Below are 27,784 nucleotides of genomic sequence, written 5' to 3'. Positions count from 1 at the left end.
TCATTCACACAGAGGAAAACAAGTACACTGGATCTGATCTTCACAAGAATTCTGAAACACAAGGAAACATGCTATCAGCTGAAAACAATTTTTGGATGGATACGTGTTTGCTCCATTTTTCCACTTGACCTTGCCCTCTGGGTTTCACATATGCTCCAAAGAACTATCCATGGCACACTGGAAAATTGGACCATATCATCCAGCAGTACAGCACATAGATGGAAAAGTGTTTAGATTTGATCCCTGCTTGGCTAAGCATTCATCTGGCTACACTCAGAAATAGGAATATTAAACATGATACCCACTTGAAGCCATACAGCATATGGATCTACATCTGTGTGGATAACAGCCGAGAATAAGATTGGGCTCAGTTCTGCAAGGTTTATAACTAAGTATCACTCCTTTCTCGAATCCAAGCTTACACATGCAAAACACTAAATTGGACTCATAGAGTACTCCAGCACAGAAACAGGCCAGTCATCCCATCCAATCTATGCTGACCTGACCTTCTACATATTCCCATCTATTGCAACTGGACTATACACTCCTAAACCCCTCTCATCCATGTACCTATCTAAACTTCTCTTAAATGTTACAATTAAACCCGCAACTACTGTTAGAGTAATTTTTGGGTTTGACACATTTTCATTTAGCAAATGACTTCATCCACCAATCCTGAAATCTGAATATAAATTGCAGCTCTGAGCAAGAGGTCCCTAAAAGCCTTGAAACTCAGATCAGACATTGCTGATTAAAATTCATTTAGATGTCTGTGGTGTGAGTGCGAATTGGAAGGCATGACGTTTGTGTGTAGTTTCAAAGAAAGCATTGTGAATGCATTGTAATTATGGAATTGTCCTATAATGTTTAGCACACCAATATCGAGCCCCATGTTGGCCAGGCAGACCTTTCAATGGAAAAGGCCTCATTATGATGCCTGCTGTATCTTGTTTTGTCGAATAAAGAGGCAGCTTCATAATCTACCAGTACTTTTCTTCAGTGATATCATTCACACAACCACCACCAATTCTGCTGACAGCTTTTTCCTCTGAGCAAAGAGGTTTTCTCTTGCATAGCCCTTAAATATTTCACCTTTCACCCAAATGAGCCAACCTGGGGGGAAAAATATAACCACAATATTCTGCAGATGCTGAAAATCCAGAGCAGAACACCCAGAATGCTGAAGGAACTCAGCAGGTCAGGCAGCATCTGTAGAGAGCATTAAACAGTCCCTTCATCCTCACCTCAAAACTTATCAGAGAGAGAAGGTCATTGCCTGAAACATCAACCGCACTGGACTTCCAACATCTGCAGAATCTCTCATGTTCGTGTTTATGATTTGCTGCACCACTGTGAAGTCTCTTCAAGGTATGTCTACCATGAAGAAGCTTAAATCCAGATGCAGGGTCTTGGTCCAAAACATCGACTGCAACTTGTTACATTGTGGTAGCACAAACACTCGAGTATGATGTTCTCCAAAGGGGTTGTCTATTAATGTGTTCTCAGAAGGATCTGGGAGCCACATATTGCTGGTGTTAGGATGGATTCTCTTAATGGAGGATGTTTGTGCATGATTGATCCAAAGAGACACTGCACGGTCCTTGACAGATTAGGGTCAGGGTCCAGTGGCGTGGAATGCAAAATGACCGTGGACCTTTCTCTGCCATTGTAATGTGTCACCATCTTCTGCCAGCTCCACCAATGAGGTATTGAGTGGATCATTCTCTGTCTGGAACTTCCCCTTTGACCTTACCCCCATGGGTGACCCTAGCAGGAGCTAAGTGCGAGATGGTTAATCTCCAGACAGCTCAGCTATTGGGATCGCAGGAATACACAAGCCTCTCCACCACAACAAAGTGACAATCTTTGGAGCAGTGTTATATGTTGTGCAACTTCAATATAACATTCCAGCTCCTGTAGTCAATGTCCCAATGCCTATTTGTTACTTTCTTCAGAGAGATTTTTATTTAGTCATTTCAGGGATGTGGGCAATGTCAACATTTACTGCCCTCCCCAGTAGCCTATCTTCCGTGGATAACTTGGAGTCCAAGAAACTTCCATAATTCTGAGTTTCTGTGGACAAATTGAGACAAACAAAATGTGAAATTGGACAGAGAAATATTTTTTGTTGTTGCCTGAATACAGGACGAGAAACCTTACCATCTCTACACCCCTCGAGCCACACGCTGTCCTCGATAACTTGCAGCCACTGGGACTGCGAAGAGGTTCAAATATGTGATACTTCCTAACAAGAACCTCAGATGTCCGAGTTGATCATCATCTTAGATATATTGTTCAAAAAGAAAAGAGCTGGTCATTGACTTCAGAAAGGGAAGGGGATGCACATGCTCATTTCTACAACGGCATTGAGACCGAGATGGTTGAAAGGTTCCATTTTCAGAATCAGGTTTAATATCACTGTCATATTTCATGAAATGTGTTTTGCAGCAGTAGTGCAGTTCAATACATGAAAAACTATAAATTACAAATATATATAAATTAATTAACTAGTGCAAATAGAGAGCAAAGATAGTGAGGTAGTTCTCATAGTGTATGAACATCACTAACAGCTTGTCTGGTCCAGTCACATTGACATCACAGCCAAGAGAGTTCACAACACCTCTATTTTGTCAGAAGGCTAAAGAAATTTGTCATGTCCTCATCAACTGTTACTAATTTGTATTGACGCACAGAAAACATTCTAAATGGATGCTCAGTACAGCAACTGCTCTGCAAATAATCACAAGAAACTGCAGAGATTTATGGATACAGCTCAGTACATCACAGGAGCTGGCCTCCCCTCTGTCTATGGTTCTCACTGCCTCAGTTAAGCAGCCAGCATAATCAAAGACCCACACCTCCTGGATATTCTCTCGCTTCCCCACTTTCATTAACCAGAGGATACAAAAGCCTGAAAGGATAGAATACCAGGCTGAAGGACAGCTATGATCCCTTGTTATCAGACACTTGAACAATAAGAAGGACCTTCGGCCTCATAATCTACATTGTCATGATCTTGCACTTCATCATTGACCCGCACGGCACACTTCCATAAGTTTATTACACTTTATGCAGCCCTGTCACTGTTTTACCTTATTCGAGCTCAAAGCACCATGTAGAGGTTTGATCTTTATAAGCATTATGCAAGACAGATTAATAGTTCAGTATAGACTAGATGGGCCGAAAGGCCTGTTTCTGTGTGGTAGTGTTCCATGACTCTACAAACATTGTATTCTATCTTGGTGAATGTGACAATGTTTCTAGTGGGCTGCACGGCCAACTCCAGACTCCATACTAATAACCAATAACTTGAAGAGATTTCAAGGAAGCTTTACATAGATGAAAGGTCATCATCTTGAAATGTTAACTCTATCTTCAAAGATGCTGCTCGACCTACAAAGCATGTACCGCTTTTATTTCGTATTTCCAGCATCTGTTGTACTTTTTTTTCGTTTTACATCAGAATCAGGTTTTACATCACTGGATTTTGTTGAAATTTGTTGATTTGTGACAGATGTACAGTGCAATATATAAAAGTATAAATTCAATAAGAAATTATATATATGTATATATACACATACATACATTAAAAATTGAATAAGCAGTGCAAAACAAAAGCAAAAAATAATTGAGGTAGTGTTCATGGGTCAGTTTACTGTCCATTCAGAAATCTGATGACAGAGAGGAAAAGGTTGTTCCTAAAACATAGAGCATGTTTCTTCAGGCTCCTGTACCACCTCCTGATAATAGAAATGAGAAGACGGTATATCCTGAGTGAAGAGGACATCGCCTTTTGAAGATGTCCTCAGTGTTGGGGAGGTTAGTGCCCATGATGGGACTCACTATACATCTCTTCCTTCAACTCTATTCAGGGCCCCAAACAGTCCATCCAGATGAGGCAATATTTCACTTGTGAATCTACTGGGGCTGTTTATTTTCTCTGGTGCTCCCAATGTGACCCCCCCCCCACAATGGAGAGACCTATCATAAATCACGAGACCGCTTTGTCAAGCACCTTAGCGCCATCTGCCAAAAGCAGACCTTCCTTATGGCCAAACATTTTGATTCCCATTCCCATTCCCTTTACACCATGTAGGTCCATTGCCTCCTCTTTTGCTAAGATGAGGCCACCCTCAGGTTGGAGGAGCAACACCTTATGTTCTGTCTAGGTAGCCTCCAACTTGATGGCATGAACATCGATTTCTCCTTCCAATAAAAAACAACTTTCCTACCCTTCCCCTCTTCTTCCTATTCCCGACTCCGGTCTCTTACCTCTTCCCACCTGTCTATCACCTCCTTGTAGGTCCTCACCTCCTCTTCTTTCTCGGCCCACTCTCCTCTCCTATCAGGTTCCTTCCTCTCCAACCCTTTACCCTATCATCTTCTAGCTATCCTCTTTCCTCTTCCCCCGACCTTTTTATTCTGGCATCCTCCTTCCTTTCCAGTCCTGAAGACCGGTCTTGGCCTGAAACGTCCACTGTTTATTCATTTCCATACATGTTGCCTGATCTGCTGAGTTCCTCCAGCATTTGTGTATGTCACTTTGGATTTCCAGCGTCTGCAGAATTTCTCGTGTTTATGATTTACAACTCTCTGCAGCTTTTTCCAATCCCGTGCAATAGCCCCTCCATACCATACAGTGACACAACCAGTTAGAATGCCTCCACTGTATTTCTGTAGAAACTTGCTGGAAAAGACAGCCAGTCATTGATACCTCACAGTCACCATCACTGATCTGAGAAAGAAAATATGACTTTATTTTTAAAAAAAGCTGATTTAATTAAATGCCCCAGTCATCAAACTAGGATTCAACTTGTTTTATTTATTCTCTTGATAACCAGGCCAAAAGCACAGTACTACCATTCCATAACCAAATTAATAATGTTGGGGACATTATTAAGCTATTAATTGTAGAATAAGCACTTAGTGAGCAATAAACTAGAAGCTTAAATATAAACAGACACCAACTCCAACAGTTGGGTACATGGAGAAAACAACTTGTTTAGTGGGTTGGGAAGGCTAGAAGTTCAAAAGTGGAGGTAATAGAATGGGAGATGAACCTGGATCCTATTTGTTTTGAGTGTGGAAGGACAGCTGCTTGAGGACCTGAGTGAGGTTGAAAAATGTACTCCACTTGGCCCAAGCTCTTCTCACACCTTTCAGAGCCCTGATACTAGGTACTGGATGCTTTGATAAATGATAAGATCTCCCTCCTGTCTGTGTTCTGAGTCCGCTCTTCCTTTGCTTATAAAAAAATTAAACATTAAACATCTTACATCAACATCAATAACTATAGTTTTGTTCAAAAAAGTTGAATATCCAGATAAGTGCTTTTAGTCTTTAATGTTAGTGCAAAGTTATTGAAATAATTTGCAAAAATGGAATATCAGCACACAAACAAATAAACAGTCAGTTAAATGCAAGAAACTTATAGTAGATGACAGAATATAAAATTCCACAGGGTTAAATCACAGTATTGAGTTCATTTCTTTCCTGAATGCCCTGCAAAATATTTCAGACATTTTTTTAATGGGTAATGTTTTTCCCAATTTCCCCCAGAAGATAACTCATCTTACGTTTTCACCTTAAGGCTAGTGGGAATAATGGCATGCTGATTGCTTCTTGAGCCCTTACTCAGCTGCTGCTATTACAGGTATTTATTATGTAGTATTACTGGGCTACTGGCAATGAATACCAGCAATATGTAGAGAACTGAAGTTCCACATCTTCCAGAAAGTAATCCCGTTACTGAAAAGTATCACTGGAATAGCAGAGATAAGAATTGTTCCTCAGTAACAAACTTGGATTGTCTAAATGGTCCTCATGCCCCTTTTTGAGATTGCAACCAGATTTTGTATCACCGTCCTCAAATCTATTAGGCTTCATTACCTCACCATTCTACAGAAAAACTTAAACCCATCCCAAATAACTACAAATTAATTGGTCCAATCAATATCCATTAATTATGTTCCACTGATGGAGTTGCTAAGATGATCCAAATGTCACATCACTGTAGTGGCTGAAGGGTCTTCAAGGGATCCGGCACCAATGTCCGAGTACAATAGCTAAAGAGCTCAGTCCCCTTCCTGTCATTCCCCATCTTTCTATGAGATTCCTGTTTTCTAAGTGCCTCTTCCCCTTCAGGCTCAATGCGGAAAATTCCATCTTGAGTACTCAACCTTCCCACAATCTCCGCAGGAGCTAAATGCACACACCTGGAACAGCTAGAAAAGGTGAAAAGCTCGCATTAAAATTAGGAAATGGTGATAATTTAACATTACAATTAAGAAAAAAAATAATAATTTCTGTAACTAAATTACACTAATCATTCTAGTTAGCCCCCCCCCACCCCCTCCCTCTATTACCTCAACCACTGCACTGTAAGCACTTGAAACCACTGTTTATAAAGCTGTTTATATTATAAATGTGTTGGCGCGTGGCCTAGTGGGCAAGGCATCAGACTAGTAACCTGAAGGTCTCTGTTTTGAGCCTCAGCTGAGGCAGCGTGTCTGTGTCCTTGAACAAGGCATTTAACAACACATTGCTCTGCGACATCACCGGTGCCAAGCTGCATGGGTCCTAATGCCCTTCCCTTGGACAACATCGGTGGTGTGGAGAGGGGAAGGCCTGCAGTTTGGGCAACTGCCGGTCTCCCATACAACCCTGCCCAGGCCTGCGCCCTGGAAACTCCAGGCGCAGATCCATGGTCTCTCGAGACCGACGGATGCCACCACCACATATTATAAATACAAGCTGGTATTTATGTGTTTATGCATATTTTATTCCATATCCATACTTCTGACATTATTATACAATTAATTATTCTTTATCATTAATGTTAGTATCAATGTTGCTTTCATGTTGCACATCTTGCTAATACATGGCAGCAAATTCCTAACACGTGAATGTACATGGCAAATAAAGTTGATTCTCGATAAAGTATTTTTGTTCTGATGCAAGCTGATCCCATCGTCATGAAGCCGGAGACAGTTAGCCTTTCTCCTTTACTCTTTGAGGTGTATTTCTCATTAAGCTACTCCCAAATTAATGCATCCTTTACAACTTGTATTTCTCCTTAGCACCACTGAATCCTGTTTCATCTACGCTTTCTTAGTTCCACCTCGCACCCAGATCTAGTATCTAATATCGCGGCAGATCTACCACTATAAATATCCTCTGACAATCATTTTTCAATGTAAGACCACTTGCTCATTAAAGATTAGCATTGTTTGTCAAATGCATATCTAAAGATCAATGAATACAATGAAACACGTCATTTGTGCCAATGATCAGCACATCTGAGGACGTGCTGGGGGTAGCTCACAAGTGCTGCTAACGTAGCATGTTCACAACTTAGTAGCCCTAACCGGTTTGTCTTTGGAATGTGGGAAGAAACCCGCCCTCCCAAAGGAAACTCCTGTGGTCACATATTGTGCTGTGCTAACCATGTATCCACTTAATCAAAGTTGTTTTCAGCTAGACTTGTATTATTATGGGAGTTTACCTATGAGTAATCATTTGTCATTGGGAAATTAGTCTATGTGGACTTCGATAGAATATTTTAAAAATCCACTTGGTGGCCACTTTATTAAATGCACCAGCTTGTTAATACAAATATCTAATCACCTAATCATGTGGCAGCAACTCAATGCATAAAAATATGTAGACATAGTTAGGGGGTTCAGTTATTGTTGAGACCAAACATCAGAATGGGGAAGAAATGTGACTTTGACCATGGTACCAGACGGGGAGGTTTGAGTATCTGTTAGGTTTGAGTAACTGTGACCAGCTGTTCTGGGGCTGAAAATACCTTGTTAATGAGAGAGGTCAGAGGAGAATGGCCAGACTGCTTCAAACTGACAGTAACTCAAATAAACATGCAATACAACAGTGGTGTACCAAAGAGCATTTTTGAACGCACGACACATGAAACCTTGAAGTGGATGTGCTACTGCAGCAGAAGACCATGGACATGCATAGGGGCCACTCTATTATAGTTGTAAGGTAGCCACTGAGTGAATGCTCATATAACACGCAGGGAGGCTGTTGAGTAGACAAAGAGGTTTGGCTGCATGAAACAATGTAAAGAACAAAACGCTGGAGGAACTCAGCAGATCAGGCAGCAATTCTGGAAATGAATCAACAGTCAATATTTCAGGCCAAGACTCTTCTTCAGGACTGGAAAGGAAAGGGAAAGATGCCAGAATAAAAAGGTGAGAGGAGAGGAAGGAGGACAGCAAGGTGATAGGTGAAGCCAGGTGGGTAGGAAAAATAAAAGGCCCGAGATGAAGGAATCTGAGAGGGGAGGAGAGTGGACCATAAGAGAAAGGAAAGGAGGAGAGGACCCGGGGGAGGTCATAGGCAAGTGGGAAGTAAGAGGCCAGAGCGGGAACAGAAGTAAGGGAAGGGGAAGGGAATAGTTTTTTAACCGGAGAGATCGATATTCATGCCATCAGGATGGAGAATATAAGGTGTTGCTCCTCCACCCTGAGAGAGGCCTCATCTTGGCACAAGAAGCAGCCATAGATTAAGACTTTAGAATGAAAATTGGAATGGGAATGGAAATTGGAATTAAAATGTTTGGCAATCGGAAGTACCACCTTTGGAGAATGGAGCAGCGGTGCTAGATGAAGCTGTCCCTTAATACAAGGTATTGTGTATAATAGAAAGGCGGACTTATGCATTGCTTACCTATTATGCAGTTTACCTTCTCCTTCATTTGCTGGGGGCCTCCCACAAAACTGGCCTGACCCTCCACCCCAGTTACCGTTTTAGCATATTTTTCTGGGTGTGCTATGATATTCTGGGGCAAGAGTCAGCAATACATAATCACAATTTATAAATGTGATAATTGGTGTCACTTCCAGAATTTGAATTCAAGTTAGATTACAGGAAATCTCAATACATGGAAGTTCTGTATTGCAGAAGGCAGCTTAAAAATATCCAGTTCATTGTTATATAGAAGTTAATTATATTGTTTGTAGACTTTGATTCTGACCCAACAACTTGCCCTTAATCAATTCTTCCAAAACATGAAGCAACTGATCAATTATCTCTTGGCTTTTTGTTGGGTATCTCTGGCACTAAATAATTGATGCAGTATTTCAACACAAGTTACAAGCAACTGGAAATATCCTATTAACTTTTGTGTGATATACGCATAGAAGAAACAATAAATCTTACTAAATACTCTCCAAAGAGATATGGCTCATTTGATTTCCAGCTGCATGAATACTGCAAACATTACATGCCTCCTGATTTAATAAAAGGAGCTTGCATTCAAGTACTAAATATCATGGATCAAAAGTTAGGAGGAGTGGTAGTTTTAAGGTGGGTCCTAGTGAATCAAAGATGAGTGAAAAAACAAAGTGGTTTGGTGGAAGGAAATACACAGTTGGGGAGTTAATAAGAATATTCAGAGCACAACATAGCAGGTTAAAGAGAATCAGGGAGTAATTTTAAACACAAAGATACCTATTATAAAGACAGATACCAACGTAGACTAGTAATGACAAGAGTGATATATGCTCGATACTTGCGTAATGCAAGACACAGGCAGCAGCATTGTGGATAGACTTAAGTTTACTTTAGATCGAGGGTGGGTGTCTAGCCAGGAGACCTTTCAAATAATTTACTTATGGAACAAATAAAATTCTGGATGAAGCTTTTGAGTATAGACAGGCTGTGTTATAGACAGAAGCATGTATTGTTAGGGTGGTAGAAGTGAGAAAAGCTCATCTTGAAATGGATAGAAGGTCAGAAAATCAATTGTGAATTGTACTATTTGACTGGCACGCATAAGGCCTATAAAAGATTCTTCCCCTTGGAAGCTGGACTCGCCATCTTTGGCTGTTCCCAATCCACTCTATGCTTCCCTACAGCCATACAATAGTCTCTGATGCTGGGGATGACTGTTGCCAAAAGACTTATTCTGAGGGAATGGAAATCACCCTCTCCCCCTTCTTTCTGGAGCTGGATGACTGACATGATCTCAGTCATACAGATGGAGAGTCTCAGGTTCATGAGAACCAATTCAATTATAAAATTATATAATTAAAATTATAAAATTTCAGGCCATCTGGGATCCATTTCTTGCCTACCTAGATGAGGGCGGGGGCAGATGAACAATTTCCCCCCAGCAAATCTCTCACGGTCCTCATTTGAGACTTAATGTTTAGCATTTTTGAGCACTCTGTACAACACTCATCCCTCTAATGTTATGTCCCTTTTTTCTTTTTTCTTGCTTATTTTATTTTTATACATGCCTGACCTTATATGTTCCTGTTGATTTTATTGATTTTCGAAAACAAAGTATTTAAAAGAAAAAAAAATCAACCATGACAGTTCAATATTGATTATCAGGAGGAAAATGCAGATGTACATTGTTTTTTTTTGTAGAGACAGCAATTTCCAAAAAATATTTCACTCTGTTGACCATCCAAAAAGAGAATCAATTCAGAAAAGAATCCACCAAGGTAGGTAAAGTGATGAATATTGCAGAGACTGGGGGAGGGGCAAAGAAAAGACTTACCTTGAGTAGGTTCATGGGTTTTTCAAATCAGGCATCTAATAAGAAAAGATGTACATTAGCTGGACAGATGGAATCAAATGGTACAAATCAACAAAAGGATGCATACGCACATTCTAGAAAAAGATATTCTTCAACATTCCAGAACTGGTAGCAGGCTGCACAATGTGGCTTGATCTTTTGGCAAGGCGGTGACCAGCTCTAGAATCTTGAAGAATATCTATCACAGTAACCTTATCATAAAAAGGAAGAGGTGATCACACAGACATTGCAGAGCACAAGGTTGAAATGTCTGGGACATCTACATAAAGCACCATGAATCTGGGTCTAATTGAAACCAAGGAATTTCACCAGAACACAGATGAAATAATAGTTCTGATGAAGGTTCTCAGACTGAAACATCAACTGTTCATTCCTTTTTATAGATTATGCCTGACTTGCCAAGTTCTTTCAGTATATTCTGCGTGTTGCTCTGAATTTCCAGTATCTACAGAATCTCCCATGTTTAAAATGAAACAGTTTGATCAATATCCTCAAGTGCCCAATTCAACTTTGGAGATCAGAAGGATTTGCAGTTTTATGCTTGTGTTTCTCTATAAGTGGGGGAAAAAAACCTTTGGTTTTCAGTATTAAATCCTTGCATAGATTTTGACTGTAGGGTGCATTCAGCTCTACAAATCTAGTTCCACTAAAGTCAATAACCAGTTGAGCATAAAAGATACAATTTAATTCTAAGTGGACTGTTCTGTTTGGTGTTCAGGCTGACAGTTAAATGTAAAACTAACCTTAAATAATTGAACTTCTGTTTAACACATTTTGTGGCATCTTAGTCTGTGCATTTAGATGCCTTGTCCTCTAGTTCACAATGTTGTCTACACTTCTGAACCACTTAGCACTTCAGGATCTCCTGATGTCATAAAAACTCTCCTTAAGAATGTCAATCTTTTCTTTCCTTACCTACAATTAGGCAGCTTACTTCAGGAAACCCTCGGCACTAGATACAAAAGCAATATAAAATAGGTTCATGAGAAAAAATAATTTCACTCTGAAGTCTGAAATTTTCCAAAAGTAATTGCAAAAACAAAACCAAATTCATAACTACAGATAAATTGAAACAAGTGGTGAAAATACACAGCAAATAGAGATCCAACTACTGATTACAAGTGGGAGCAGAGACTGATGAAGTCTAGGACGATGGTCCAAAGTGAATTTCTGATGTAATTCTACTGATCAGCTGCTAGAAGGAAATGGTTGCCTGTATGAATGGTGAGCTAGGGAAGATGGTGATGCTGGTGTTATGCAAGCTGGTCCTGGGGATCACTTCAGAAGCTACATTTTAGCCCAGAGTCTATCCCATATGCTTTAAAGAGGAAGGAGAGAGAGAAAATTGGACCACAACAACTGTGCACTGGGTGTAGCCATCAGAAGTCTCACAATGACCTAATCCTCCAGTAGCAATGGAGAAACAAAGGAAAATTCAGAGAAAACAAATGGTCATAGCATCTTCTATGAAGTTAAAGGGCAGTGAAAGTAAAATGGAAATAACCAGAGAGAAAGAAAATTGCTGGTCTGAGGTGAGAGAACTCTCAGTTAACAGATTTTTGCTTGGCAACGTGTGCAAAATGCTGGAGGAACTCCGCAGGTCAGGCAGCAGCCATGGAAGTGAGCAGTCAATGCTTCAGGCCAAGACCCTGCTTCAGGACTGGAAAGGAAGGGGGAAGATGCCAAAATGAAAAGGTGGCAGGGGCAGGGGAAGAAAGATAACGAGAAGGTAATAGGTGAAGCCAGGCAAAGAGTTGAAGATGAAGGAACCTGAAAGGAGAGGAGACTGGATCATAGGAGAAAGGGCATTGAATCATTTTTCCACTAAGTGCCATTTGGAGATGTCTAGTTACTCAGATGCCTATGAGACCATGACCTTTGCAGGTCTCCCATACATCACACACAAAGCCAGTTTGACTTATTTTTGCTCTAAGCAACACAGGTCACTGCAGTTCCATATACTTAGAAGGGCTTGGAATTGGTGCCACTCCTAGTGAACATAAATCTCACGATCAACAGTTAATGTAACAAGCTTGGGCTGTCGACCAAGTTCCATGACAGCATGACTCAGAGTGCTACAAGGACAAAGAGTATGTGAAAGGAAGCATCACATGTTGATGCAAAAATACAACAGCAACGGAAATAAAGAAAAACTCTTTCAGCTTTCCAGGAGATGAGGTACGAAGTGTGTTATCGTTGGTTATTTTAAAACAGGTAACACAGCCAAGAGAAGAAAACACAAAGTTAAAAGCAAAACACTCCAGCATCTCAATGATATACTATTTGATCCTGTTCTGTTGAACTCTTTAAATTATGTTTTTATATTTCAAATAAAACATTAATGACCTGAGCTCTCTGCTATAATTGATAATTTCAAAGCCCATTGAGTTGCAGTCTTCCTAAAAATACAAGATGGAATCACAGAATACGATCATCAAAACACATCTCTATAAGTACAAATATTTAATTTGACTTGCTATTAATTTAATTAATACCCCTAGTTATAAATAACTGGAAATTGAGCTATTTATTTTTCAAGTGCTGGATTTCTATATAATGAAGACACAATTTGAACTCACTTGTCATTGTAATAACCTTCTCATATTTGACTGATTTAAGTGGTACCACTTATCAGACACTTATTGAAAGAGTTAATTTATACACCATTAGTTTACTTTGAGTAAAGACCTTTCCTTAGTAAAAGATCTTCTTATGTGAAAATGAGGACCTGCAGTAGAATAGTGTGGCAGGATCTCAAAACTAACAAAATCCATTGAATTCCATTTAAAGATAAATAATCTGAGATTGCATCATCAGGCTCTGTACATGCCTGAACATCCCCACACACTAAGCAAGGAAACCTGACCAGCAAAAACCAGGCCCAACCAGGGAAGAGCAATGGGGGCAAGGATAAAGGAGGATGTTTCCTTCCAGAAAGGAGGAACATGTAGAATGTGAAACTTTGCAACTTCTGGACAGAAATTGTGATTGTACTCTGTTAATTCTGCTCGGCTATTTGTGGGTCTGAGCACTTCATGGGGCTCAGCTTAAGAATCTGTCACTTGCTGATTTTTACTCTTTCCTCTGCCCCACAACTTCTCACTCTAGCTTCTGCCTCCTTCCGGAACTGATTAAGAGAATCGACCCGAAACTTCGGCTGTTTTGATACCTGACTTGTTGGGTTCCTCCAAAATTTTGAATGCTGATGCCAAGGTTGCTAACCCTAAAGCAAAGAATCTCTTTCTAGTGCATTCCGCAACACCAAAATAATTACAGATGTCTTCCAAACAGCAGGAACATGTACACTTGTATTCCTTTATACACATCTCCTCTGTTGTCTGGTTGTGAACACCCACATCACATTGCCATACCCTTCATAATCAACATTCTGCATCTTAAAAGAGAAAATTTGCTGTTAAGAATGTGAAAACGCTAATCAACAAACATCCTTTCTTGTTTTACGTTTTCAAATGGTTTCAAGTGTTTATTAACGCACATGAATGCTTAAAAACATAGCATATTTGATTTATTTGGGTTGGTTATGTGGAAGGAAGCCTTGGCGATACAAGTGATTTTTGTGTTTTCCGCAGTAAGTCCCCCACCTTTTTTTGCTCAGCATAGTATTTGCCCATTTCTCACTTGGAGAAAGGAAGGTAAAAGGGCGAAGAGAAACAAGTTTCCAATCATTTCCAAATGTGCCTGAGACATCAAACAATCATTTTAATTGAAACAATTGCTCACCCAGTTATTCCCAGTGGATGGACCGTAAAGCTGAACGTTACCACTTCTAACACCGTGGCATTCCTCTGATCTGCTCTCACTACGCTTCCACACCCACGGCTCCTTTACACTAGGATCGGCTGTAACGCTACTGGAGGCTGTATTAGGCCTTGAGGGCCGGTAGTGTGCTGCGGTCTCTTGGGCCTCGACAGTGCATTCATCTTGCACATCCGCCACATACTCCTGTAGGTCCAGCTCAGTGCACTCAACCGGGACGTGCTGCAGTCTGCTTTGGTGCCTTGAGGCGCAATGCAACAGAGTGGTGCTGTAGCCTTCGCCCACAGGCAGAATACTAACACTTCCATCGCATTCCAGGAGGAATGTGCCATCTAGTCCATCATTTGAAGATCTTGGGGTTGGACAATCACTGCAGCTGGTTGCTTGGACCAGAGGTTGGCCTTCGGGAGAACTGTGTGGAAAGGAGCTAGGGAATGTAGCACATGTAACGGTGCTGTAAAAACCAAAAAAAAGTTATTAATAAATAATTACCAACAAAATTTTACTCAGTGACCACTTAATTAGGTACCTGTGTTTGTTAATGTAAATATCAAATCAGCCAATCATGTGGCAGCAACTCAAAGCATAAAATCATGCAGATATGCAGACACATTATCATAGAAATGGCGGAGGATTCCATGCACTGCCTTCTCAATACTATCAGATGAAGTTGTATGCAGAACTAGTATTCTGCTTTCCATCAGCTCACTGAAAATGGGGGGCTGTTTTCCAGATTGAAGAGTAACCATTAATGCAGCAAGAACCAGGGATTTTCTTGCTCTGCATGGACTAACATGTGGCCACACTGACGTTTCACCTGTCGTGTTTAGCAGCATCGTAAGTGGCACCTTGTCAAAGGCCTTCTGAAAATCCAAATAACCAATATCCACTGACTCTCCTTTATCTATCTTGCCTATTATTTCCTCAAATAATTCCAATAACTTTGTCAGGCAAGATCTCCACAAAGAAAACTATGCTGTCTTTGGCCTATTTTATCAAAGTAGTCTAAAACTTCACCTTTAATAATGGAATCTAAAATATTACCATCTATTGAAGCCATGGAACTATCTGGTTAAATCACATCCATTCTTTCAGAAGCATGCATGCTGTGGAGGACACAGGTAAGAATGCGCCATTCTGAGAGTCCAAAGCAGAGGTGGATAGAATCTCGGTTTCAACGTAGTGAGGACGGAGTGCGAGAAGAGGTCGATGAGCTATAAATCAGCAGAAACCCCAGAGGGAGAGCAGCAAGAAGTTCCGACTGCCATTTATCTCTCCCCTCATGGCTCCCATTCTTAACTTCTTTACTTACCATAGTCCACCACTGGTGGCCCTTTGTGTTCCACTTAGCTTCTCCACTTTCCCCTTACAGCACCATCTTCTCATTTCGGCCATTGGGGAGGAGGTACAGGAGCCTGAATTCACACACTCAACGTTTTAGAAACTGATTCCTCCCTTCCACCATCAGATTTCTGAACAGTCCGTGAACCCATGAACACTACATCGTTATTTTGCTCTCTTTTTGTCCTACTTATTCTTTATATTTTTCTTATTGTAACTTGTAGTATTGTTATGTACTACACTGTACTGCTGTCACAAAACAAATTTCATGATAATAAACTGGATTCTCTTTCTCCATATTTTCTCTCTTTCTCTGTCTCCATCTATCACTTAGTCTCCCAACTCCACGCCTCCTCCTCTTCCCTAATGACACAATTGGTCTGTCACCTTTTACTCCCCTCCTTAGTCCACCAGTCACCTCAGACTCCTTTCTCGCTCCCTTTCTCCTCTTTATACTAGCCACCTTTCCTCCCCAACCTCAGCCCTGTTGCAGGTTTTCACCCAAAACATCGGCAATTCCTTTCCTCTTACAGGTGCTGCTCAATCCGTTGAGTTGCTCCAGCAGATTACTTGTTGATAGTGAGGAAAAACTAAAGCAATTAATTTTAAGTTCAGAAAGAAGGGGTTATAATTGAGGAGTTATGGTCCTGTAGTAATATTAAAAACAATAGCATGATCATTGTTTGCTCTGGCGACCTAATGCTGATTTTTATTTCTGTACCTGCATTAGGGAAACAGATGAGGTATTATGCAGACTTTGTTTTGATGTGAACAGGTTCTAGGCAGTTGCCTGGAGCCCAAGGGGCTGGATATTCCAAAAGGTTCACATGAAATCTGTTTTGAGTAGCATGAGGTTACACACAAAAGCAACATTCTACTAACCACATGCACAGACCAGTTAATCTGCTGTTGAATGGAATTTAAAACAGGGCAAGCAAAGGTCAACAATACTCTGATTACTTTTGTTGAAACAACTGGAGTGTATAATTCCAGAGTCTGTTTGCTTGAAGTTAATCAAATGTTAAATTTCACCTGTTAATTCTTTGTGGCTTTTGTGATATTCCTGATACCAAGTCCAAAAGGCATGACCACTTCATTTTCTTCTCCGTTGAAGGCCATTGACTAAATTATGGCAAACAGGATTGGTATAGATGGGTACTTGATGGTTAGCATGATAAAGTAGGCTGTGGGGTCTATTACTGTGCGCTATGATATTAAAATAGAAAAAAAACCTCTTCTTTCTGCTTTGCCCTGCTGTCCTAGTGACCCCATAAAAAAAAATGAGATCCATGATTCACCTGACTGCCAAAGTAACTTTTCCCAATATTAACAAGTTAAAATAGTGGGGAGTTGTCATTAACTTCGAAATGTCTTGACTAAACTAGCAAAATGCTTACAGATACCACTTGGAGACCCACTGTAACTTGCTCCTGATGGGCACTACATATGTGGCTGTCAGCACAGAGGGGTAAGAGACAATGCAGATACTGGAATCTGGAGCAGCAGACAATCTGCTGCCAAGGTTTCAGGTTAAAACCACAGGGTTTTGATGGAAAATATTAAAGATTCCTTTCTTCCCACAGATGTTGCTGAACCTGCTGAGATCCCCCAGCACATTGTTTGTTACAACAGCTCAGAATTAGATTTAATATGTTAAAAAATCAGAAATAAGTAAGACTGCAAGATCTAGGAGCAGAAATAAGCCATTTAGCCCATTGAGTCTGCTCCACCATTTCATCATGGCTGATCCAAATTTCCTCTTAGCCCCAATCTGCTGCTTTCTCCACGTATCCTTTCATGTCCTGACCAATCAAGAACCTATCAACTTCTGCCTTAAATATACATAAAGGATGGGCTCAACAGCTGCCTGGGGCAAAAAATTCCACAGATTCACCACTCTGGCTAAAGAAATTCCTCCTCATCTCCGTTCTAAAAGGATGCCTCTCTATTCTGAGGCTGTGTCCTCTGGTCTTGGACTCTCCCACCATAGGAAACATCCTCTCCACATCCACTCTATCAACATTTCTATAGGTTTCAGTGAGGTCAGCCCTCACTCTTCCGAATTACATCTAATACAGGCCCGGAGCCATCAAACACTCTTCATAAGACAAGCCATTCAGTCCTGGAATCATTTTCGTGTACCTCCTTTGAGCCCTCCCCCCCCCCCCCCAGTTTCAGAACATGCTTTCTAAGATAAAGGCCCCAAAACTGCTCACAATGCTCCAAGTGAGATCTAACCAGTGCCTCAAAGTTTCAACATTACATCCTTCCTTTTATATTCTAGTCCTCTTGAAATGAATGCTAACTTTGCATTTGTCTTCGTCACTACAGACTTAACCTGCAAATTTACCTCAAACAAGAAAAAAATCCGCAGATGTTGGAATTCCAACAATATACACAAAATGCTGCAGGAACTCAGCAGGCCAGGCAGCATCTATGGAAATAAGTACAGTCAACGTTTTGGGCCGAAACCCTTCGGCAGGACTGGAGAAAAAAAGCTGAGGAATAGACTTAAAGGTGGATGGGGAGAGAGAACCACCAGGTGATAGGTGAAACCTGGAGGGGGGGAATGAAGTAAAGAGCTGGGAAGTTGATTGGTGAGATGAGGTGATAAAGGAAAAGTGGGGTGGGAAAAGAGATTGGAGGCTACCCAAACAGAACATAAAATGCTGCTCTTCCAACCCAAGTGTGGCCTAATCATAACAGTGGAGGAGGCCATGGATGGACATATTGGAATGGGAAGTGGAATTAAAATGGGTGGCCACTGGGAGATCTCGTTTGCTCTGTCTGCCAGAAAGTTTGATAGAGTGGATGTGGAGAGAATATTTCCTATGGTGGCAGAGTTTAAGACCTGAGGACAGAGCCTCAGAATTGAGGGTCACCCTTTTAGAATGGAGGAGGAAATTCTTTAGCCAGAGGGTGGCGAATCTGTAGAATTCTTTGCAAGTATCCAGAATGAATCCACAATTCACTTTTTACCAACAGAGCAATGCCACCCCATCTGCATTCCTGACTATCCTTTCAATACAATGTGTATCCTTGGGCATTAAGATCCCAGCTAGAATCTTTCAGCCATGATTCAGTGATTCTTAATATGTCATACCTGGCAATCTGCAACTGAGCTGCCAGTTCATCTGAATACTGCACGCATTCAGGTACACCACCGTCAGTCCTGTATTACCACTTTTCTATTTTGTCACACCATGCTCAAACTTTTGATTCCTAACCTTCTTTGAGATCTTACCAACATCTGCCTCTGAAACCTCTCCACTATCTGTTCTGGCAGTCTGGTTCTCATCTTCCTGTAACGCTAGTTTAAACCCCACCATGAAGCATCAGTAAAGTAGTGAGGTAGTGCTTTGCAGGTGCAGCAGGCTTTCAAGAAGGCAAATGGAATGTTGGCCTTCATTGCTAGAGTGATTGAATTTAAGAGCAGGGAGGTTATGCTACAACTGTACAGGGTACTTGTGAGGTTGCACCTGGAGCACTATGTGCAGTTCTGGTCTCCTTACTTGAGGACGGATATACTGACTTTGGAGCTGATTCACCAGGTTGATTCCAGAGATGAGGGGACTTTAGACTATGAGGAGAGATTGAGTCGCCTAGGACTGTACTCCCTGGGATTCAGAAGAATGAGAGGAGATTTTATTGAAACATATAAAATTAGGGAAGGGATAGGTAAGATAGAGGCAGGAAAGTTGTTTCCACTGGTAGGTGAGACTAGAACTAAGGGACATAGCCTGAAGATTCAGGGGAGTAGATTTAACATGGAGATGAGGAGGAACTGCTTTTCCCAGAGTGGTGAATCTGTGGGATTCTCTGCCCAATGAAGCAGTGAAGGTTACCTCGGTAGATATATTTAAGACAAGGTTGGATAAATCTTTGCATAGTAGGGGAATTAAGTGTTTTGGGGGAAAAGGCAGGTAGGTGGAGATAAGATCAGCCATGATCTTATTGAATGGCGGAGCTGGCTCGACGGGCTGTAATGGCCTATTCCTGCTCCTATTTCTTAGGTTTTTCTTATGTTCATAGGTTCAATGTCCATTTAGAAATCAGAATGTAGAGAGGAAGAAGCTGTTCCTGAAATGCTGAGGATTCACCTTCAGGCTTCTGTATCTCATTCCCGACGGTAACAGTGTGAAGGGGGCATGTCCTGGATGGTGGAGAAGAGGCTGTACTTAGCCATAATGCTCCCTACCTTCCTCCAAAAGCTAACATTTAAATTTATACCTCATTCTTCATGAGGCCTTACCAATAGAATCCCATCACAATCTGGCTCAGTGCCTTCAGAATCATAAATAAATCTTGGTAGGGCACTAAGTCAAAATAGAAGAAACAGAATTCTTCAGGATATGACCCTGTCAATTACATTCACGTAGCTATCTTCAGGTAAAAATCACACTGTAATCTGTGGGGTCAGTGTGAAAGCACCAAATAAAGAAGGCCTCAAAATGGCACCAAGCTGTGACCTCTGCTAAGTCGCAGCTCAGATGTAGTTGTTTTTAAATTGTTTTTTTTCAGGTTTATAAAGATGGTTTTGGAGGCAGAGAGGGAAGTTAGTGTTTAGGATAGGGTTTAAGGACAAGTCTGTGGGGGAATTAGAGGTCAGACGGAGTCCAGGTTTCCACTCCATGCTCGAAGACCAGTGATGCTGACGTGGCTTATCTGTGGTCAGATGTCATGTGTTGGCCCAGCAGAGAGCGGAAAAGTGCCCCACGAGGTTAGTGAATGGTCGGCGTTCCAGAGTCAGAGTTTCTCATGGCCAAGCGAAATAAGTTCTGATGCCCCCCCGGTTCATGACTCAGTGAGACTGGAGTTTAATGCCTAGTGTTCAGTGAATCGAGGCCCGAGGGTCAAATCAGAAAGTCCAGAGGTCAAGGCCCGTTGGACGGAGCCGAGTCCGTGAATCTCTACAAGTCCGCTGGGAAAGTCAACACCCAGCGTCAGTGAACCCAAGTCTGAGTCTGCTGGAGACTGCTAACCTGTCCTGGGATGAAGAGACTGTGTGCGTGGGTGAGAGGGATGAACAGACCCTGTTCTGCTGTTGTTTTATTGCTTTCTGTAGATGGAGCACGTCAGCCTGGGAAGGCAGTCCATCTAAGAGAGGGAAAACTCTGATTTCAAACCTCCGCTGCCTTGTGGCCGTACCCACTTATGGGAAAGGCTTCGGGAGTAAACCCTGAGGACAAATCCGGAGCTGGAGTCCCTAAGGCAGTCCGATGTTGTCTTCAGCCTCACTCTGGCAACTCCTGTGACGTCACTGGTGCCAAGCTCCCTTGCCCTTCCCTAGGAGTGGCATGGAGAGGGGAGACGTGCTGCTTGGTCAACTGCCAGTCTTCCATATAACCTGCACAATGGAGATGCAAGACTTTCCAGGCGCAGATCCATGGTCTCGCAAGACTAACAGATGTCATCATCATTATTGCTTGCTGTGTTGGGCCTTGTTCTGCTGAGCAATGTTGATAAGCTAATTTGGCATCGGAATGTGTGGCGACATTTGCAGGCTGCCCCCAGCACACCCTTATGCATGGTGGTTGTTAACGCCAACGGCACAGTTCACTGAATGTTTTGATAGACACGTGACAAGTAAACTTGAATCTTTAAAATGGATGAGAGGATGATACAGACTGGTGCTTGTGTAGAGCTTGCAGCTGTACACTCAAGCCTCTGCCTGCCTTCAAAAGAGGGATTCCTATACTTTCCCTGCCCCATCCTCTTCCAGGCTCAGAGTGAACCTCACTGCCAACAATAATACATGTGAAGGATCCTGCTCCTCCCTCTTATTCATGGACCATTTTCTATGGAAGTCCTGGGGTAGGAATGCTTGCTAATGGGAACTGCTATCCCAGCCCTTCCCCCCCCCCCCCATTAAAGTACACAACCTGAGAAGAACAAGGTGCCATTGCTTATAAGGAAGCTGTTGAGAGGATTAGCTTTATTTGTCAAATGGACATTGAAGTGTTGAACTATACAGAGAAATCAAATCAGCAAGGATTGTGCTGGACAGCCTGCAAGGGTGGCCATGCTACTGGTGCCACCCAGAACTCACTAACTCAGCCATATGGTCTTTGGAAAGTGGGAGGAAGTGGGAGCAGGCGGAGGAAATCAAAGAGGTCATGGAGAGAACATACATACTCCTTACAGACAGCAGCGAGGATTGAACCCTATTTGGTGATCACTGGCGCTCTAAAGCGAAGCATTAACCGCTACACTGCCATGCTTGTTGTTTGGTCTCCTCTTGTTTCCCATCAGTCTCGCACAAGAGCTTCTGGTGGAGGACATTTATACAATACGGAATACCAAGCCACATGCTCAAAGTACATCATTACATCATGGAAAGAGTTCGGAAAAGGTTGACGAGGATGTTGCCATGACTCCAGCGAAAATCAGAATCAGGTTCAATATCACCGTGGCGAAAGTTGTTGTTTGCAGCGTAAGTACAGTGCGATTCATAAGAAAAACTATACATTACAGCAAGAAATACAAATATATATAGCGCTAAAAGAGAGCCAAAAATTAGTGAGGCACTTTTCATGGGCTGGTTCATTAGCCATTCAGAAATCTGATGGCAGAGGTTAGGCAGGTTAGACTTTATCCCTTGAAACAAAGGAGACAGAGGTATGATTTTATGGAGGTGTGTAAGATCATGAGGGGCATAGAAAGGGTGAATGCACACAATCATTTTCTCCGGAGGAAAGGACTTCCAAAACTAGAGGACATTGGTTTAAGGTGAGAGGAGTAAAATTTACAAGGGAGCTAAGGGGTAATTTCTTCAGAGAGTTGTACATATCTGGAATGAGTTGTCAGCTTTGAGGACATAATGAGCACAGTAGATAGAGGGGAACAGATGGACGTTATTTACTTGGATTTCCAGAAGGCATTTGATAAGGTGCCGCATAAAAGACTTATCTATAAGATAAGGATGCACAGAGTTGGCATGGATAAAGGATTGGTTAACTAATAGAAAGCGGAGAGTTGGGATACATGGCTGTTACTCTGGTTGGCAATCAATGGTGAGCGGTGTGCTACAGGAGTCGGTGCTGGGCCTGCAACTGTTCACGATATACAATAACGATGTGGAAGAGTGGACCGAGTGTAGTGTATCTAAGTTTGCTGATGACACTAAATTGAGTGGAAAAGCAAATTGTGCAGAAGATACAAAGTGTCTGCAGGGAGATATGGATAGGTTAGGTGAGTGGCCAAAGGTCTGGCAGATACAGTACAATGTTGGTAAATGCGAGGTCATCCACTTTGGTAGGAAAAATTGAAGATCAGATTATTATTTAAATGGCAAAAAAAATTGCAGCATGCTGCTGTGCAGAGGGACGGGAGTGCTTGTGCATGAATTACAAAAGATTGGTTTGCAGGTACAGGAGGCTATCAAGAAGGCAAATGGAATGTTGTAGAGGGATTGAATTTACAAGCAGGGAGGTTATACCACATCTGTACAGGGTACTGGTAATTAAGGGTTATGGGGAAAAGGCAGGCAGGTGGAGATGAATCCATGGACAGATCAGCCATTATCTTATTGAATGGTGGAGCAGGCTCGACAGGCCAAAAGGGCTATCCCTGCTCTTATTTCTTATTTCAATAAAAGTATTACAAATACATTGGGACAGTTAATTGGATAAGAAGAGCTAAAGGGATATGGGTCAAATGCTGGCAAATGGGACTAGCTTCGATGAACACTTTGGTCGGCATGCTCGAGTTGGACCAAAGGGCATGGTTTCAAATTGTTTGATTCTTTATGCCACAGCATTGTGCACAATGAGATCCATTGAAAGGTAGTTATCACTAATCCAAGTTATTTATAGAATAACTTATTAAGGCAAACTCAACACTGGGTGCCACAATAGTGTAGTGGTTAATATAATGCTATTATAGTTCAGGGCATCAAAGTTCGGAGTACAATTCCAGCTTCCTCTGTAATGAGTTTGTGATATACATGGGTTTCCTCCTGGTGCTCTGGTTTCCTCCCACAGTCAAATGACATACCAGATGACAGGTTAATTGGTCATTGTAAACTGTCCTGTAATTAGGCTATGATTAAATAAATGGGTTGCTGGGCCAGAAGGTTTGTTCTGCACAGTATCTCTAAATAAGTAAAACACTGGAAGATTAGCATTTGATTAACCAGGGGAACATGTCGACAGAAATTTAATCGTGTTACTGCTCTAATTGGGAAAATCAGGTTTTCAAAATTCCATTTATCACCACCTAATCACTTCCGTAGACTAAGTTAATATTTCACCAATCACTGTGGTTAATATCATCACCACTGGCCCCCAGCTCCTTACACACACCAAATGACCACCTGTTTGTACCTTGTTACCAAGTTTACCTTCTGTCCTGGTCATCAAATCCCGATGGACACAGATAAGTCACGAAGCATGATCTCAAGGTAAGTGGTGCATCTTCAGGCTGAACCACATCAGCTGGCCCTAAGTACAAGGACAGCAAAAATGACTTGTGAAAGTGAAATGACTGGTTTTATCTGCTCCTGGTAACCAGTAACACAAACTTTGTTGCAGTTCATTTGGAGAAGAAAGTAAACGCTACTCATTCCTTACTAAATTTCTTTCTTTAAAAGACTGATCATTATCCAGACTAGAAATTCAACCCTGTAGTGTAAAATTTTCAAGCATGTCATAATAGAAATCTGTAAAGTGACCAAGTGGAGCTCTATTTGGTAGGTACTTTGGGAATGATTAAGGTAGCCATTGTACATACAATAGTTACTCAGTAAATTACAATGATGTGGAGTAATGTGCATTGTTATTATGAAACTATACCATTAAAGCACGAGTGATACAGCCAATCACTAAAGAGCATGCTTCAACTAAAGGCCGAAGAGTTTCTCCTGCAAAAATGGGAGGACCTTTTCCAGTCCCTGAGACAAAGAGATGATTTCGTTCTTCCTGAGGTAGATAAAACAAAGACATTTAAAATCCATCTGAATGAGTATATGGATAGGGAAGGTTTAGAGCAGGAGCTTCCAACCCTTTCTTATGCCAAGGACCCCTACCATTAACTGAGGGGTCCACGGACCCCAAGCTGGAACCCCTGGTTTAGAGGGATACAGTCTAAATGTACGAAAATGGGGATTAGCTTGGTATAGATGAATGGGGCCGCGGGGCCTGTTTCATCCTGCATTATTCCATAATTCTACGATTGATAGCCATTATCCCACTTTCAATTAGAGTCCATCTCCACTTTGGGTCAAGTCTGTACCAAAGCAGTACCACAGCTTGAAGTGGCAATCCTAATGGAAACTTCTACTTTATGATCTCATACCAAAGAGATTACACTGCAAATTTTGCACAAAGGCCCTAGCTCATAATCATAAATCCATAATGCATTGTACATTATGTGTATTAAAATCTAATCTTCACAAAGCCTTGCATAAAACCTAACAGGTTAATTGGTCACATGGTGTAATTGTGAGCTCATTGGGTCAGAAGGGCCAGTTACTGTGTTCTATCTCAAAAAAAAATGTGAAGAACAATGCTAGTTCAAAGTATGTTTTTATAGACGCAGAAGAATTTCTATCACTTAGAACATAAAAAGTAAAAGTAGGTTATATTGCCCCTCAAGTTCACACTACAATCAAATACAATCACGACTTGTAGGATCTTTGATCTCTGTTCTACTTTCCTGCTTATCCCTCAAATCCTCTGCATTGAATATACTCAATCGCTTGACATCCTAAACTTTTTAGGGAAGGTTTACAACCCTGAGAAGAAATTAGTCTGCCGCTCAGTCTTAAACATGTGCTAATTTATCCAGAGGTAATTTCCCCAGGGTTGTATGGGGCATCAAAGGACCGGTAGTACCTCTGGTGAAGAGGCTTGCCATGTTTATTCTGGGGCTGATCAATCACCTTTCCGCTAGTCTGTACTCTCAGCTCTTACTTGTGGCTCCAAGTAGCTGTTTGCATGTGACAGTGGCCACACCCCCAGTACACCACTTTAAACTTCGACACACTTTCCAATTGTCATTCTCCATGTTCTTGCAACCAAGGCCAATATTCTACTTCACTCCCAAATATACTGCTGTTGCTTTTCTACCTGAGTATGGCCTCATCATGACAGTGGAGGAGGCTATGGATTGACATATCGGAATTGGCATCACAACAGTTAAGAAGGCCATTCTCATACTTCAACCCACAGCCTCCTCTACTGTCGTAATGAGGCCACACTCAGGTTGGAGGAACAACAGCTTATATTCCATCTGGGTAGCCTCCAACTTGATAGCATGAACATTGATTTTTCAAGCTTCCCTCTTATGTGGGAAGTTCTCCTCCCTCTGGTGTTCCTCCCCTTTTTCTTTCTTCCATGGCCTTCTGTCCTCTTCTATCAGACTCCCTTTCTCCAGTCATCTCTTTCACCAATCAACTGCCCAGCTCTTTACTTCATCTCTCTCCCTCACAGTTTCATCTATCACGTTGTGTTTCTCTCTCCCCTCCTCATCTTTTAAATCTACTCCTTTTTTTTTCTCCAGTCCTGCCGAAGGGTCTTGTCCTGAAACTTCTGTCTGGCCTGCTGAGTTCCTCCAGCATTTTGTGTGTGTAACTTTTAAAATATGTTCTGATTTACATTTTCATATCCATATATAAATATCAATCTCACTATATTCGAGATTTATTTTTCATGGTCTGTAAACTGACCTCCCCATCTAATTCTCATTCAGTTAGATACACAGCTAAGAATTTAGTCTTGCAGTGGCACACTCTACACCTCAGACAACTCCTACCATTCTTACATCTAAATGATACAGTGTACTCTCTTCAGCACCATGTCAAACTATCCTTTGTACAAACAGTTTGCTTCAGCTGAGAATGCATTTCATTTGAGCTAGAAGCCCCAAAGGTTAGACTTCTCCTCACTTCTAACTTTTAGCATAGTACTGAACTGTACAGCAGTTCTAGAATTGCCAGCCATCAAATCTGAAGTCAAATTGAGCTTCCAATAAATATTAAGGCCCCATGAAGTTATATAGCAGCAGGAGATTTTCTCATGACCTGATGAAAAACCAACTTCCTTTAACAAGCAGATTGACTTCATTCATACCATTTTCTATCAATTAGGAGCAAGCTGTGCACAGCTTGACTGCAACATTTACTTGTGTGCAAGCCAGCAGCTGAGAGATGAAGAAACAATCTACATTGGACACAAATTACTGTTAAATTATTTCTCCTGTTTGCATGTTGTGCAAAATGTAAGCACATATCCAATGGTATATCAAGCTTAATACCCACTGCATAATGTTGTTCTGTCTCACTCAGTATGAATTTCCATACATCTTTTGTATCCTGACTGACATTTATATTAACAAATTATTTTGTTGAAACACACAAGATTCTAGGAAAGTTTGACAGTGTAGGTGCCAAGACATCATCATCTTTGCTGTGGAGAGAAAAATCAGGGAGCAGAGTTCCAGAGTCAGAAATTAAAGAGAAGTTTCTACACTCTGAGTATGCTGAATCTTTAGAATTCTCTGCATGGGTTCCTAACCTTCCTAATGGACCAACACCATTAAGCAAGGGGTCCATGGACCCCAGGTTGGGAACCCTGCCACAGCAACAAGCCGTGGAAACTGTCATGAACTTATTCCAGACAGTGGTTAATACATCTTGAACTCTAAGGAAGTCAAGGGATCTGGAATGTGGCAGGAAAATGGGAAAGTCATTGACTTTTGTGAACACAAAGTCATATCCTAACCTTAAACTCTACTATTGTTTTTCTCTTGAGCATTGGATTTGGGCTTATTGGTAAAGCCAGCACTTATTGCTCACTCTGTGTTCCCCTACAATGATATGGTGTCAGCTTTTATGCCATTGCAGTCACAGTTTTCATAATGGGCTTCCCTTACCGGGAGATTGTGGCAAATTATTCACAGCATTGGCATTCTGACAGTACTTCACCAATCCTTCAGTGCTTGTGTTACCCAACTGTCCCTCAGAAGACAAAGACTCCATTCTGGCTCGCTCATGCACGGGGGGCCTCTGAAGTCCTAAAAGAAGAAGTGTGAGTGAATGAACTTTGTTGAGGAAGGACAGTGACATAGATGCATCTAGCTAAAGTTCCAATATACGTC

General features: G+C 41.5%; 1 protein-coding gene across 4 annotated transcripts in view; it reads right to left on the bottom strand.

The window, feature by feature from the left end:
* Positions 1-3,502: 3,502 nt before the first annotated feature.
* eda2r (ectodysplasin A2 receptor) overlaps positions 3,503-27,784 on the bottom strand; it is a 79,724-nt gene continuing 55,442 nt past the window's right edge. For 3 of the 4 annotated variants that reach the window (XM_059976813.1, XM_059976812.1, XM_059976811.1), the window contains 6 exons: positions 27,560-27,700; positions 24,030-24,129; positions 14,312-14,801; positions 11,486-11,522; positions 10,532-10,566; positions 3,503-6,224 (listed from right to left, as the gene is read on the bottom strand). In XM_059976813.1, coding sequence (XP_059832796.1) covers positions 10,559-10,566; positions 11,486-11,522; positions 14,312-14,801; positions 24,030-24,129; positions 27,560-27,700 — 776 coding nt within the window. In that variant the 3' untranslated portion in view covers positions 3,503-6,224; positions 10,532-10,558. The remainder of the gene's footprint in view (positions 6,225-10,531; positions 10,567-11,485; positions 11,523-14,311; positions 14,802-24,029; positions 24,130-27,559; positions 27,701-27,784) is intronic. The other variant, XM_059976815.1, reaches the window with a different exon arrangement.

This window comes from Hypanus sabinus, chromosome 8, assembly GCF_030144855.1.
Source record: "Hypanus sabinus isolate sHypSab1 chromosome 8, sHypSab1.hap1, whole genome shotgun sequence".
NCBI classification, from domain to species: Eukaryota; Metazoa; Chordata; class Chondrichthyes; order Myliobatiformes; family Dasyatidae; genus Hypanus; species Hypanus sabinus.
The sequence above is the reverse complement of the archived record's forward strand: the minus strand, read 5'-3'. Positions and strand labels throughout refer to the sequence as shown.